At 46.2% G+C, this 15217-nt stretch overlaps 5 protein-coding genes across 5 annotated transcripts; 4 read left to right on the forward strand and 1 right to left on the reverse strand.

Moving 5' to 3' along the window:
- Positions 1-3125: 3125 nt before the first annotated feature.
- MYCFIDRAFT_82579 (uncharacterized protein) lies at positions 3126-3911 on the forward strand (the record flags this gene model as incomplete). The annotated part of the gene is made up of 1 exon (XM_007924667.1): positions 3126-3911. One exon carries the CDS (start codon positions 3126-3128, stop codon positions 3909-3911), a length of 786 nt encoding a protein of 261 aa, XP_007922858.1.
- Positions 3912-4720: 809 nt separating this feature from the next.
- Positions 4721-6061, forward strand: MYCFIDRAFT_202226 (uncharacterized protein). Its single transcript, XM_007925018.1, has 3 exons — positions 4721-5594; positions 5623-5626; positions 5659-6061. Exon 1 carries the CDS (start codon positions 4997-4999, stop codon positions 5423-5425), a length of 429 nt encoding a protein of 142 aa, XP_007923209.1. The 5' UTR covers positions 4721-4996; the 3' UTR covers positions 5426-5594; positions 5623-5626; positions 5659-6061.
- Positions 6062-6156: 95 nt separating this feature from the next.
- MYCFIDRAFT_82577 (uncharacterized protein) lies at positions 6157-6915 on the forward strand (the record flags this gene model as incomplete). Its single annotated transcript, XM_007924666.1, has 1 exon — positions 6157-6915. One exon carries the CDS (start codon positions 6157-6159, stop codon positions 6913-6915), a length of 759 nt encoding a protein of 252 aa, XP_007922857.1.
- A 466-nt stretch (positions 6916-7381) lies between these two features.
- MYCFIDRAFT_100641 (uncharacterized protein) lies at positions 7382-8324 on the reverse strand (the record flags this gene model as incomplete). Its single annotated transcript, XM_007925019.1, has 2 exons — positions 7382-7989; positions 8051-8324. Coding segments are annotated over 2 exons (882 nt in total), but the record flags the coding sequence as incomplete, so codon positions are not given.
- A 217-nt stretch (positions 8325-8541) lies between these two features.
- Positions 8542-9997, forward strand: MYCFIDRAFT_171572 (uncharacterized protein; the record flags this gene model as incomplete). Its single annotated transcript, XM_007925020.1, has 16 exons — positions 8542-8606; positions 8639-8721; positions 8767-8780; positions 8807-8889; positions 8928-8985; positions 9020-9063; positions 9091-9100; positions 9135-9240; positions 9273-9376; positions 9417-9445; positions 9479-9486; positions 9511-9652; positions 9683-9775; positions 9810-9911; positions 9937-9952; positions 9983-9997. 16 exons carry the CDS (start codon positions 8542-8544, stop codon positions 9995-9997), a joined length of 972 nt encoding a protein of 323 aa, XP_007923211.1.
- Between the last annotated feature and the right edge of the window lie 5220 nt (positions 9998-15217).

The following is a 15217-nucleotide window of genomic DNA, read 5'->3' on the forward strand; positions in this document are numbered from 1 at the left end:
TACTTTAGGACTAGGTCTAAGACCGTATAGCAGCGTAGACATCTATACTATTCTTAGTAACCGCGTAAACATTAGTAACTGCGTCCGGATCCTAAGAAACAAAGTTAACTTTAATAGGCTTAGTAGTACCGTTACTGCTTCGCTCCTTAACTTGTTTTGCCCTAACCTTCTAAGTTTCTCGTTTAGTAATAGCGGCGAGGGTACTGTTCCTAGTGTCCTTAAACTCGATCTTGCCGCCGTACTTCTTTTCTAGAAGGGTCTTTAGCTAAGGCAGCTTCGGGGCTCTCCGATCCCATTCGAAATCAATCTTGTCGCCGGTGTCTATATAGTAGAATCGGCCATTTACTTGCATAATAAGCTTCCTTTTAAGAAGCTCTTTCTAGATAGGGTAGGACGATTAGATATGTTTGAACCCGCTATACATCTAGCACTTGCTATCTAAGTTAGAATAGATCTTCCGCATAGCGTATATATCTACTAAAGGGGCTTTAGGGTAGTTAGGATCTGAAACCTAGTAGACTAGTAGTATATCGCCTAGTATAGTAGCATTAATAACCTCCCTAACTCGCTATAATGCTTTCGTATTTAGGTTTAGCTAGGCTAGGGATTTAGCTAAGTCCGCGACATCTTAAGAGTGCTTAGTAACAGTAGGAGTTACGGTCTTAGGACTACTTTGCGATTTAGGAAGGAACTTAGGTCCCTTGCTTACTAAGGCTTCTTTCCTAACCTACGCTAGGTTATTCCGGTCTTCGCCGTAGATGAACTTCCTCGCATCGGCTACGCTATTAATATCGGCCTTAACATATACTAGGACCTCTTTATACTTCCTAAAGCTCTTAGGATCGGCCTCGCTAAGCTTATAGCGACGGAAGATACGCTAAGCTATAGGCTACGGCAACCCCTAGAGGAGCAGCCTTGTTCTCTAAGAGTTTTCGAGGTTACTCTGTTCGATACTATCCGCTAACTCGACAAACTCGCGGACATACCCCTTTAGGTCGTTATCCTTAGTGCGCCTTACTAAGCAGAGGGACTCGAGCTACGTACGACTGCCTTTAATGCGACGGCTATCGCGCTCCCGATACTCCCTTATAAAGGCTATCTTAAAGGTCTCCTAGTTAGTATTAGACTTGTCGTCCTTTTCTAGGTAGCTAACTAGGGTTTTAAGGGTTCGGTAAAGCTTAGAGGAGGTAGTCCTCGTAAAGGACCGAATCTTGTACTAGTCGGATTCTCTATCGAGCTCGTAATTAACTAAGCCTTCCTTAAAGCGCTTAACATATGCTATAGCGTTCTATCTTTCGAATAGGGGATTTGCCCTACTCCCTAGCTCTAGCGGGCGACGCTTGTTTTAACGGAGAAGCTTAGTTTGCTTCTCTATCATTTTTATAAGGATAGTGTAGAGCGCCTCTAGCGTAGAGGGCGTAGGAGGCTTACTTATATTAACTAGTCGCCGCCTGATTTCTTCGTTAATAGGATTAGGGGCGTTTTCGGATTTAGAGGATTCCGCTAATTCTCGACGTTCGTTTTCGCTAGAGCTAGAGCTTATTCGATTATTGTAAAATAGTTGAAATAGTTGAAATAGTTAAAATAGAATGCTATATAAATGTGTTTTTAGTAACTTTAGTCTATTTAGTTTGTTGTAATATTGCTATACGAGAGAGTAGTATATTAGGCGGTTTCTCCTAGTGTTACCTCCGGGGTAGTATTAGGATTTAGCCTCCTAGGGGTCGCCTAACTACCTCTAGGAGCTGAGTTTAGTAGATTTTAGACAAAAGCCGCTCGGAGGGAGAGACTACAATCTCTATTTACACCTAGATCCTAGAAACTAGCTCGTATCTCCTTTAGCTAGGCGGGGGGGCGGTAGCCTTCTTTTTCTAGTAGAAGGCTAAGCACTGTCTAAGCGAGGCTACGAATCTAGGAACGCCCTACCCGATTAATAGGGGACTCCCCGGCTATCCGACCTGTAATCCGTATTTGCTATCAATTTGATAGTCTTAGTAAACTAAGCAAGGCCGATAGGTAATTAGTCTATCTCCTCCTTAGGCGGGGCTTATCTCGAGCAAGCGGTACTAAATAGGTCTTCGACCCGGAGCCGAGTCCTTAGAAGCTAGCTATAGCTATAGACTAGGCCCTAAGCTATAACAGTCCTAAGGGTTTATAGCTTTTCGGGATTAAAGCGATGCCCTCGTTAAGAGGTTTCTCTACTTGTCGTAATAGCCCCTTAAGATACTTCGGTATCGTCCGTATCGTAGGCTCTTATCGTGCCCTCGCTTCGGTTATAGCTATTCGTACCTAGAGACTACCTTTAACACACCTAAACCTGTTAGATATAAAGAGATGGCCCTACCTTCGGCTCTAATAAAGGACGGAAACTAAAACTACTACTACTACTAGTAGTAATAGTATAGGCTACCGAGGGTAACATAACCTATAGCAATATAGGCAGCTATGTTTAGCATAATAGGATAATAAGACGGTTGCTCAGGCTAAAGACTAGAGCCCTACAACATAGGCATTATAGAAGTGTAATATAAACAATATACTATACGAGGTTGGTACTCTATCTACAATGCAGAAGGAGGCCTCTTATATAGGCTCAAAACTCAGCCTAGGTGTGTGGGGCCGGTTACCAGCTAATAATAGATTTTCCCTAGTAAGTAGCAGACCTAAGTTCTTTAGATTTTAGGGGTAGATAGTTTCTATAACTACGTAGGGCTTAACCGTAGCGGATTTTGCGATTTTCGATATATAATAGTATTATAGCTAATAGCATCTACTTACTACTACGATTATCTATATACGCGTACTAAAACCTAATAGAAACGGATTAGACTAGTAATAAAGGGTATTATATAGTCTATACGGGAGTTTATTTAATTAGTAGAGGGGTTAGAAAGTTTACTTGCGGGTTTAGAAAAGTCTACTACGGAACACGTGATTCTATATCATATGCACGAATACCCTTTATTACTAGTCTGAGTGGAGATAGCAAAATGCCCCGGAAAGTCCGATGAGAGCTGAAGTTAACGCCAAGCCTGCAGTCGATCCCCGTCAGCTCGAAAGTCTGCCTGCTTTGCAGTTGTCTTTTGGACATCGCAATGAAGAGTAGGAAGAAAAGCTAGGCCAACATGGAGCGTGTCGTAGACAGATCTGAACTGCTGTCAGAAGCAAGCACGCCTCCGTCATCTCCCGATCTGTCCAAAATCACGACTTTAGGCCAATTCGAGTTCGTCCATCGGAAGCAGGATTCCAACACTGACAATACCCGGCAAGAAGATGGTTATGAAGATAAAGACGAATTGGAATTTCAACTATTTGCCCCATCTGCGAGGAAGAGCGATGATCCTCCTGCGGTGGCAAAGATCCGAATCGCAACGCCAGAAGCTAGTGAACATGAGTCTGGTTTCATCAGGCCCAACAGGAACGATTCGTATTACTTCAAGGGGCCTGTAACTACTGCAGAGCGGCAGAACTATGAAACTGCAGCTCTGTCGGGCCAGGATATCCTATTGGCGTCTCAGACCCCATGGCCTGGTATGGCGTATCCATGGAAATTGCTAGAGATACCATCCTCGCGGAAGCAACGAATCCTGCTCGAGGGCTCAGATGCTATCTATGAAAGATTGTTGGGCCACCATGCTGTCGTCGCTTCAAAGCATACGCGACCTGGAAAGAAATCACGTATCAAACTGAGGATGAAAGCAGCTGCAGCGAAAGCAAAGCAGGAACAAGCACTGAAGGCAGCGGCGTCGAAGGAAGCGGCCGAACAGGAAAAGCGGACACGTCGTAATCGCGAGAAGAAGGTCAAGAAGAAGAATCGTGAGAAGGCAAAGAAGGCAGAAGCTGCTCTCGCCGCTCCCACCGGTGATGATGCAGAAATGGCTGGCGACAAACCTGATCTCGACACTGATTGATGCTTTGTGCTGCTGTGGCAAGATATACCGACTTCAGACGAACATCTTGTCATGCGCGTATCCTCGTTCTTTTGGCTCTACCATTTCCGCGGCATGATAATACGTTCATGTCGTGGTCAATTCGCCAGCAATTGGTACTTAAGATGCCTTGGAAAGCTGACTGCACCAAATGGACCGAACACTCTGCGATGACTTCTACGAGATGCTTCTAGGCAAGCACACTGGTGATCAGTCACTCTTCAGGCCGTCTGTATTCCAGCAAGAACATGCTCGAAGCACATGAGAACATGGGCAAGGGCGTTCCCCAGATACTGTCGAGGACGCATGTATGCAACTCGCACATAGTTGTCGACTATTTTGGCTGTGTAGTTAGGAGAGAGTACGAGTGAAAACTCGGCGCTTCCCGGAGCTGGCGCCAGGATAGCCATTTAGGGCAGTGTGCTGCTTAGCGTTCACTCATACGGAGAAAACGGTTCGACCGGGGTCCTGAGTTGGCGAGGATACAGAGTCTAAGATGATGAAAACCACTCACCAACAAGTTCAGGCTGTAATCCCCGTCGGAGCCATGGTTCAGGATAACTAGGATAAGTTCGGCGGATGGTCGAACAGGACATGGTACTTAAAAGACGCAGTGACTTCCATCTTCTTGAAAGCTGACTCTGGTTGTGAAGTCAAGAATGGAATACCATCTGGCCGACAATCAGGCAGCCATGTACCCTCGGCAGCTGAGTGAGGCATGCTCTTTAATCTGTCTTGACGATGCTACAATGTCCGCCCTCGATGATCTGATCAGAATGGCAACACAAGTCAGAAATTCCAAGACGCAACTTCTAGCTCTTCCCCCAGAGCTCCGCAACCGTATCTGGTACCTAGCACTTGTTGAAGACTTTCGACATCAACGAGAGCATTTCCACAAAGAACAAAACGAAGAAGAAACAGTTCTGAGGAGCCCTTGGCAAAGCATCGACACCTCTGCGAGACACAGAGATGCCGTGACCCAAAGCTTGAATCCACGCTCACCACGCTTTATTGACTCATGTCGGCAGATCAAACTGGAAACAGAATCCATCCTGTACAGTGAAGTGATGATCTGGGAAGAGCACCATCATCACGTAAGCCGTAGCAAAGACCTCGGCCCTGGCAGGGATCTCCTGGACTCTGGAGGCCGAAAGATCTTACTGCCGTATCAGGTGCATGGCCTCTTCAACATTCGCGAGCTCGGCCTACCAATCCTCAAACTCGGACGGATTCTCGACACAAAATCGAGTAAACATTGGACTGGAGTTGGCATCTGGCAATTTGGGAGCAAGGCATACGTTAGTGTCTCGAGGGAGAGGTGCGGGCTTGTAAGATTCGCGAAAGAGACGGGATTGCCGGCTATGACGTGGATATTGCAGGCATTGATTAAGAAGGAGAATAGCGTGACGCTGGTCATGGATGTGAACGAGTGGCCGGACTTCTTCGAGAAGAGGCAGGATGTTACAGTGTACATGGGGAGTATGGCTGGCTTCTGAGATCGGCATGGACGGCCATGATAAGCAGTCTTCCGGCGCAGTGAGAGCCATTTTTGCCCAGCTCAGAGAAGTACTGCAAGGGTAGCATCTGCCATGGGCCGAGAAGTGAGCTACATTCAAGCATTGCTAAGCTCAGACCAGACATTCAAGACCGAATAGCCAAGACGCCCCAGGTGAGCACCGCACATATCCATAATTCAATCGGAGCGATCCATGTGCTAATATCAAAACAGCGTCCTCGGTGGTGCCCGCCCGAGAACTCCAATGGGCTCGACGTCAATGAAGATTCACCGAACTCGTTCGCCGTATCTATGACAGCTGAGCGCGCGATTGAGAAATCCAACATGAAGTTCGTGAAGTTGCCACATGTCGACCCCAAAATGCAAGAGAAGACGGCTTCGATAGTGGTATGAGGGAGAGCTTCGCTTGTACGCCAGAGTAGTTGGGCTATATGGAAGATGCAAGAGTATCGTGAGAGGTGGAGCTGATGTAGGGAGGATGTGAGAAGGGAAGACGAGACACGATTCGAGAGGAGGATGGATGATTCTGGCCGTTAGAACTTCTCCGCGTGATGTCGCGACTTCCATCTTCTGGCCTCTACCAGGCACCAGAACCAATAAAATCAAACAAATCGAGACGCCATCGCGACTTCCTTTTTAGACGTCCAACCACCCGCAACACTCAACGGAGCGCGCCCTGAAAGCACAATCACACCATTATTTCGCATCATAATGTCATACCTGCTCAAGTTCGAGCACGGCGCCCCCGAAGTCGAAGAATTGAAAAAATGGCTACGAGGTTACATCACCCGCATCGACTACCTCACCAACCCATCACCACCACTGGAGCATCTTCGAACCGCGCTGATCCTGGCTTGCAAAGAGATATCGCAGATCCTCGACCTTCAAATGGAGTCCGTCATACGAACCGCGAAACAGCCCGACAGCTGCATCGAAATCGAAGACAACGACTTCTGGGAGTCGCGCATGATCGATTTCGATGGCATGCTCCAGAACGACGGCAAAGATATTCGTGGGATGGAGAAAGAGGACGTGATTGCATTTCTCGAAGCTTCGAAGGATGAGATTGAGTGGTTGCAGCACGAGATGCGTCGATTGGATCTTCACATTGACAACGCACGCGATGCGATCCGTGAGGGGAGGAGGAGGAGTTTTGCTTACGCGCCAACCCCGAGGAAGGGCGGAGAGGGCGAAAGTGTCCCGAGCGAGATCGCTGATGCTGCGGCAAAACAATTCGAGGATGCCTCGGATGCCCAGAAGCAGAGAAGCGTGACGCCGCAGAGAGAGATGGGTCCTGCGGATGCGACTTCGGGGAATGTTGAAATGAGGGATGGAGATGATCGGATGAGAAGGAGTACCACACCAGAGAGACGGCTTGGAGGTTCTGGTGTCGGTGTGGAGGAGGGTGAGGTGAAGTCTGAGGATGAGAGACGGGACAGTGGAGGTGGTGGTGGAGATGCAGAGGAGTGATAAAAGTATGGTCGCCACTACGACCATTCAGCGGGTATCCGTAAGTCGCCGAGTGACTTTCGCATTATTTGGTCGGACCTGGTTCTAATGCTAAGCTTCGCGGACTCTAATGCGAACGACAGCAGTGCCTACTGAAACTTGAAGCAATTCTTTCACATATGCAAGAAGTGGAAAAAAACATTGCATTAGTTCTACAGGCGACTTGAATAGTTTCATGAAGAATCGAGAAATGCTTTGCAGTAAGCCACAAATTTTTCAGTAGCCTAGATTACTGGGTGTAGATAGGTACTACGAAATTATGATTACAGGTACTGATTCCCTGTTAGGTTTCGCCATTCCAGTGCTTTTTCAACATCTCCTCACTTTACCGATGGCGCTACATTTAGTAACCCTGTGGCTTGTCGTCCTTGCCACCCCAGCCGTAGCCGTGGCCCTTGCCGTTGCCGCTTTGGCCATAAGCGTTGTCAGCAACCTGAACAACAGCTGGACCAGCGACGATGTTGTCGTCAGTTGGCTTGTTAGAGTCCTTGGTGAGGACGACGTATTCCTGACCTGGCTGAGCGCCGGATGGGACGACAACGGTGTAGTCCTTGCCGGAGCCGGAGAGCTGAGCGGAGACTGGGCCCATGGAAGTGATGAAATATGCGGCCTTAGCATCGACGCTCTTGGCGACGGTGAAGGACAGCTTGTCACCTGGCTTGGCAACGCCAGCTGGAGAGACGGTGATGGCTGGGAAGGCAACGACTGGGAGCTTGGGGTTGCTCGCTGGGCAGCTCTTGATGAATTGAGCGGCCAGGGAGTAGACCTCGTCGAAGTCGAGTGGGATGTCGAAGGCTGCTGGGAATGGAGACTGAGCTGGGCTCTGGTTCTCACGGAGGTAGGCAGAGTGGCGGGCCTCGACGGTGAGGATGGAGCCCGCTGCGGTGAGGTAGTCCTTGTTCATGATGTATCGGGCGGCACCGAGGTAGGCGCTGACACCGACACCCTCGAGGACGTTGGCAATGGCAAGGAAGGTCGATGCATCCTTGAAGCCGAAGCTGTATGTGCATGGCTGAGTTGGCGTGACACCGGCAGCTATACGTCGGTATGGGTCAGAAAGCGTCGATAAGCGTTAGGATCTGTGTCGGTGACATACCCGTGAGAGCGCCAGAGAGGAAAGTGACGTGAGTCTGCTCGTCCTTGGAGATCTCTTTCAGGTTGTTGTAGAACATCTTGTCGCCGGTGGCCTTGTAGAAGTCCTCGGCAGAAATCTGAGCAAGACCCTGCTTGTAGAAGGCATTCTCGAGGTGCTCAAGGGTGAGAGCGTAGTTGAGGATGACACCGTCGTTGACAGCTTGACGCTTCTCAATGTCAGAGACCGGTGCTGGGGCAGCAGCAGCAAGAGCTGCGAAAACGAGCGTAGCAGCAGAGCGCATTGTCACGACTTGTGGTGGTGAAATTAGGGTATTATTGATGTACCTGTAGAGAGAAGATGGTCGGATGCGTGCTGCCTGGAGGAAAAGGAAGAAGCACTTTGTCGCGACCTCGATCGTTCTTATGTGCTTGCCAACCTGCCGTTGTTGTTCAACCCATCTCCGCTCCCTGCAACAGCGAATTGCCCATGTCAAGCCAGTACGTTTCGAGTCAATGAGATTGGGATGCTACGTGCCGCAAGTGCGTGCAAATGGGAATCTGGGCCAGCCTGTACGATCGTTGCCAGAGTTAAGCATGAAATCATGCACAGTGTTAGCTGCTTCCGCCAACTGAAATACCCCATGTTTAGCTGCGCGACCACGGGAACCATGTTGTTAACGCGACTCGTGATTGGTGGGCGCGAGGAGCTTGTTTGAACGCATGCTGCATTTTATCCAGAAGTGGGAGGAGGCGTTGGAGCTTGGTGAATGTGGATTAGCTTGACCCGTCTTTGGACGGACTGACTCCAAGCCGTGAAGCACGGAGACTCACTCATCCGGACTACCTGAAGTCTGCCTTCCAGTCAAATGAGCCTCCGACGTCAAGCAGATGCGAAACAGCTATGGATATACGGCAAATACCGTCGGTTTGCCGCTTTGCGATGCGCCCCTCATGTCTGTCGCTATTATTGTCCTGAGCGGAGTTGTGCCAGTGGAGGCGGCCAACCCCACCTAGACTGTTCAATGGGAGTCGCCGGTGACATTCTCTTGTCTGTACATTGAGGTACCGTGCTGTAGTATTAGCAGCAGCAGGAATGATGACACGAGGGTGGTATTCGCAATGACTTTCAACTTCCGAACGAGTCGTGGAAACAGCCTTCCATCCTGGGACCTGGACAGAGCATACAGAGTTCCATGGCCACACAACCTCGAAGTGTTCACCGGCATTCCCATGTGCAAACCGAGGTTTGTGTTCAATTGTTTCGATACCTCATTTCCTTCCACCGTCACTGAACGCCATCAATCACACTATCGATGACACTGCAGACAGCGTTGCAAAAAATATGCACGTCTGACATTGCACCGGGATCTACAAAGACGAAATGAGAGGAAGAGCTAGCCCACAGTAGTGTGATCTGGTGCAGCGTCGTCCATTCACACGTGTGCTTAAGCTTGCAGGGTGTCAGGTTCAGGGTTTCTTGAGCTCATGGTTGTAAGATCGCAAGGCGGAACTCTGCCGAGCTGGTCCTGGTCGAATGTAATAAGGTATCAGATGATCTGATAATCGGTGATGTTGCTGTGTATCGATGCAGCGGTGCTGGAGTCAGAGCTCTTGCATCCTTATCGTGGCATAGAACAGTTCTTGTACAGGACAGTGTCGCCTTTCGTTTTCTAACCCGAGACCAAGGCCTGGTCGACGTACTGGCCCCAGAAATGGCCTGCTACCACGAGCCGAAAGCATCGAAACTGTCGAAGACGACAGCCATCAGAACGCGATCGCAGCATAAAGATTGCATCTGCTAGGGATGGAGGATATGGCCGCTGCGATAAAATTCCCAACGGGCAGACCAGGGCAATGGCATCTTTGAGAATCTCGTCGTTCAAGTGCAAGACACCTGTTGGGATGCAGCCGTCGCTGGGTCTTGGTGTTACGGAACAAGGAAGTAACGGTCTAGGGGCTGGCTAACTAATGAGGCGACGGCCTACCTTTGTAATTAGCCTTCCTCCTCTACTTAATTATTATTAATCTCAACTTTATAACAATTAGTAGCTTCGCTCGCTCTAAACCCTCGTGCTACTAGGAGTTATTCGAGACGCTACTAGGACGAGGTAACTAGATCGGGCTAATCCGACTAAGAGCCTAACTACTTCCCCCTACTACTACGCGACCGTATATACGGGGCAACGCATGTCTATATAAACCCTATAGACGACGACCGCGCTTTCGCTATATACGCGCAAACTAACTAGATTACTAATACGGAAGTTAGGTCTTATCTAGGACGCTTTCTATAGGACTTTTAGGCGATAGAGACCTATCCCTCTAAGTAGCTCGACTTACCGGTATACCGACAGCCTATATAGAACTCGTTCCTATAGTTCTATAGAAGAAGGTATAGGCTAAATTTACTATTAGCGACTACTATAGTAAGTAGGTCTAGAAGATACTTACCCGTAAAAGGGAAGTTACCTTCTAAGCTAAGGGTAGCTACCTCTAGATCGTAATAGCAGTTATAACAGCCTTAATAGCCTCTACGGCAATCGCCTAATACAATAATAATAATAGCGACCTCTACTATAAGTATATAACTTTCGACTATATTAACGGCTCGACTAGTAATAGTAACTATATAGATAACGAGCGTCTAGCCTCCTACTATAGCGGAACAAGGAGACAGCATCTCGGCGGAAATAATAGCCGCTATTTAGGCAGTAGTAGCCTAGGTACTAGTAGGCTAGACGCCTACTATAGGTAATAGTACGCCTACTTTTAATAAGGCTAGTAACCTAGACCGAATATAGGACTAGGAAATTAGCTTCTTCTAGCTAGACCTACCGAAGGGAGACGACGACCCGAGTATCGTAGGATCCGATACCTTCTTCCGAGACGTTAATATCTTTATCGAGCGACTTAAGGATATAGCCGCGTATCGTAGTAACGAATAAGTTAAGTCTAGAATCCCCGCGGTACTACGAGGAACGGCCTTAACCTAGTATACTAATACGCTTAACAACCTAGCGAAGTAAGGCCTTCGCTATGCACTAGGTCTAGACCTTTAGTTTATAACGCTACGAGAGAATTTCTAAGCGCTACTATCTAAGTCCCTTAGCGAGCTAACGTAGCTTAAATATACGTTATTCGACGTAGGTAACCGACGCAGTATAGATGCCTACCTTAGCGAGGTAATATACTATATATATAACGCCGGCCTAGTTAATAAGAGCTAGTAGCTAACGTATATATAGAATAGCATCGATATAGAGCTACGGCGTAGCATTTAGCTACTAAGGGAAGAGGATACTATTATATTATTTAAATAGAGGCTTAAGGAGGAGCAACCGGCGTAGGCTAAACTAGTACGACGACTAAACCGACGCAATATAGTAACTACTATTACCGGTTTTTTATCGAGACCTTTCCCTACCCGCTTAGCGGATAAGTAACTATAGCGTAATCGAGACTAGAACTTCCGATCGAGCCGTTAGTAGACAGACCGATAGGAAGGCTCTAGGAAGCCTTAGACTAATAACGTACGTGCCTTATAGCCGCTGCTGCCTCGCCGCGACTAAGGTCGAAGCGACTAACGCTTTCGGAAGCCTTAAGACTATTAAGAATTAGCAAGCGACAAGTTATAATTAAGAGGCGCTAAGAAGACCTTCGATAAGGCTAAGCCTTAGCCTATAAAGCCCTTCGCTTAGCGTAAGAAGTAAGACTCTTACTAGGTAGACGACGAGCTAGAATTAGAGGGCGAGGAATAGGATACTAACTACGTCGACTCTAATAAGTACTTATTTAATAAAGAAGGCGACGACGATACTAATATAAATACTAATACGGTAGATGTTCTTAACGTAGGACATCTAAGTCTAGTATATAACAAATATACTTATATAGTATACCGTTAGGAGTTTAAGACGTCTAACCGGCTCTATTCGCATTTGCGGACTAAATACCGCAAAGGACAGGGACAAAAATCCTAGTAGCTACTAGATCTAATAAGCAAACGGGCATAACTGCTAGATACGCAATAGTATTAGCTTAGATAAACAATATAGCAACAGAAATATGCCTAGATAGCAGTAACCTAATTACTCTTATAGATCGAATATTAGCCTAGTAGCGGTACCCTAATAGAGTTCCTTTAAAGGCAACGCGCCTGCGACGGATCCGAGAAGTAGGCAACAAGATTACGAGCCTGTCTAACAAGATGCCTATTAATATAGTTTTTAATAATAGGGTTACAATATCGATAAGAGCGTACTTAATTAATAGCCTACCGGCTAGCATACTATTAGAAACGCGCTTAATAGAAAAGGAGAAGTTAGTCTTGTCTTTTGCTAATAAGGAAATGCAATTCCTAAATAGTACCGTAGTAACGATAAATATCGCTTAGAAAGGACGAGCTCGAGTATTACTATACTTTATAGTAATAACTAAACGAGAAGAAGACGACGAGTCGCTACCGCTAGCGCAACCGGGAGTAAAGGAAAAGCTAGGCCTAATAGGCGCTATACTATATAGCGACGACGAAACAAGGGCTAAATATAACGCCTTACTAGAAAAACATAAGTAACTATTTATCGATAACGGCCGTTTCGCTAAGGTTCCCGAAGAAGACTAGATAACGATTCCCCTAGTTAGCGATTAGAAGATAGCGGGCGCTAAGTTAGCATACAAGGTATATTCTATAGGCCTAAAGAAACGAGAGATTATCGACGGCGTTTATAATAAGCTATATAACTAAGGACAGATATCCTAGACGAAGGAACTAATACCCTTTAGGTTCCCTACGTTCGTAGTCTAGAAGGAATTAAAGAACGGCCGCAAAGGCAGAGCGGTTGTCGATATCTATAGACTTAACCGTATTACGATAACAGACGCCTACCCGATACCGCTATAGGGCGACGTTTTAGCCGCTATCTAAGGCGCTAAATTTATCTCGACGATCGATATAAAGTCGTTCTTCTACTAATAGTTAGTAAAAGCGGAAGACCGATATAAGCTCTTAGTAGTCTCCTATAGAGGCTAGGAAATATATAATGTCGCCGTAATAGGCTATAAGAACGCGCTGCCCTACGTATAGCGATAGATCGATAGGATCCTACAAACGGAAGGACTTAACGAGTTCGCTAAGGCTTTTATTAACAATATTGTTATCTATAGCAAGACACTAGAAGAATATCTATACTATCTCGATAAGGTATTTAAGGCCTTAAACCGATACTAGCTAACTATAGCACCTAAGAAGGCTTTTATTAGGTACCTATCGATCTAGCTATTAGGGCAACGAGTCGACGCCTTAGGTATAGCGATACCGGCCGACAAATTAGCGGCTATTGCTAAGCTTAAGTTCCTACGAACGCTAAAGGACCTAGAGCACTATCTTAGGCTAACTAGGTAGCTAAGAACGTATATTAAGTACTATACTTAACTAGCGGAACCGCTTTAGAAGATAAAAACAGAGAGGCTTAAGGGAGCGCCTACTACTAGCTAGGCACGTCGATATTATATAGCAACGATACTAATCGAGAAAACGGAGGAACGACTAGCTACGTTTTAAGCCCTATAAGAGGCCTTTACTAAGCTAACGATACTGTATTATTTCGCGAGACACCGGCCGCTATATATCTATATCGACGCGTCTAAGAAACGAGGCTTCGGCGTAATAGTAGCCTACGTCGAGGGCGACGCTATTACTAAAAATCCCGGTAGGACAAAGATATAACTAATTTTGTTTTTGTTAAAGACTCTTTCTAGCATAAAGCGACGGTACTAGCCGACCGAATTAGAGGTCGCCTGCCTAGTATAAACGATTAAACGCGTACGATAGATAGTCGAGGCATGCGAGTTAGTAGTAACGGTGCTTACGGATTACGCGGCAACGCTAGGGATTGTAAGCTAGACTGCCTTAACTTTATTATTAGTTAATAAGCTTAATAACCGACTAACGAGATCGTCGTAATATCTTTCCCTTTTCCTACTAAAGGTAGTCTATAAGCTAGGGCGAGAATATATCGTACTAGACGCCTTATCGCGCCTAGAAACGACAAACAATTATCTCCCGGAAGGCGACGTATTCGACGAACTAGTATGCGGAGTAATAATACTAGAAATAGACGACGCATTTAAGCAATAGCTTATCGAAGTATACGAAGAAGATAAATACTAGAGCAACATTAAAGCAAGAGTATAGAACGCGGAACTAGGCTCTACTAGCTTCTTAGTCGACGACGAAGGCCTAGTATAGCTCGATAAGCCCTATTTAAGCGACCGACGATTGTGCATCCTAAAGGTATTAGAGGGTAACATTTTTAGCAGTATATACGATAACTAATACTATATCGGCTTTCATCGTGCCTATACCTATATAAATAACTAGTACTATATCCGGAAACTAGCTAAGAGACTAAAAAAGTATCTAAGTTACTATTAGGACTGCTTAGAGTTACAGACTAAGCGACATAAGCCGTATAGGTCCTTAAATCCTATACTATCCCTACTAGTACCCTTCTATACGATTACGATTAACTTTATAGTGTCCCTTTCTGCTTAGGAAACTAACGCTATACTTATAGCAACGGATAAGTATACGAAACAGGTACTCCTAATTACTAGCAACAATGCGTACTTAGCGGAGGCTTAGGCTAACCGCTTACTCGACAAGCTATTCCGATACAATTAGGGCCTACCGACCGTAATTATCTCCGATAGAGACCCGAAGTTTGCGTCCGAGATATAGAAAGCTATTTTTAAGCGGATAAACGTTAAGCTTCTAATAACGACTGCCTATTACCTATAGGCTAATAGCTAGTCTAAGAGAACGAACTAGACCGTCGAGATTGCCCTACGATACTTCCTTACCTAATATCCTAATAGAGATCTAGAATTGGAATACGTAACGCCGCATATATAGCTAGTTTTTAACAATTTAGTTAACGCCTTAACTAGTATGTTACCGAACTAGGTATTAATAGGTTTCAACCCTAGGGAACTAGCCTAAATAGTAACGACTAGCGCGACGAATTTAGTAAAGAAACGGGATATCTACTAAGCTAAGGCGGAGAACAATATCGCCTATATATAGGCCGCTATAAAGCAACGGTACGACTCTTAGTATGTAGCTTAGAAGCCTATAGTAGGCGACATAGTCTACTTACGGCTTAAGAATTACGCTATCCCTAGAGTTAGC

This window comes from Pseudocercospora fijiensis (assembly GCF_000340215.1).
Source record: "Pseudocercospora fijiensis CIRAD86 unplaced genomic scaffold MYCFIscaffold_2, whole genome shotgun sequence".
NCBI classification, from domain to species: Eukaryota; Fungi; Ascomycota; class Dothideomycetes; order Mycosphaerellales; family Mycosphaerellaceae; genus Pseudocercospora; species Pseudocercospora fijiensis.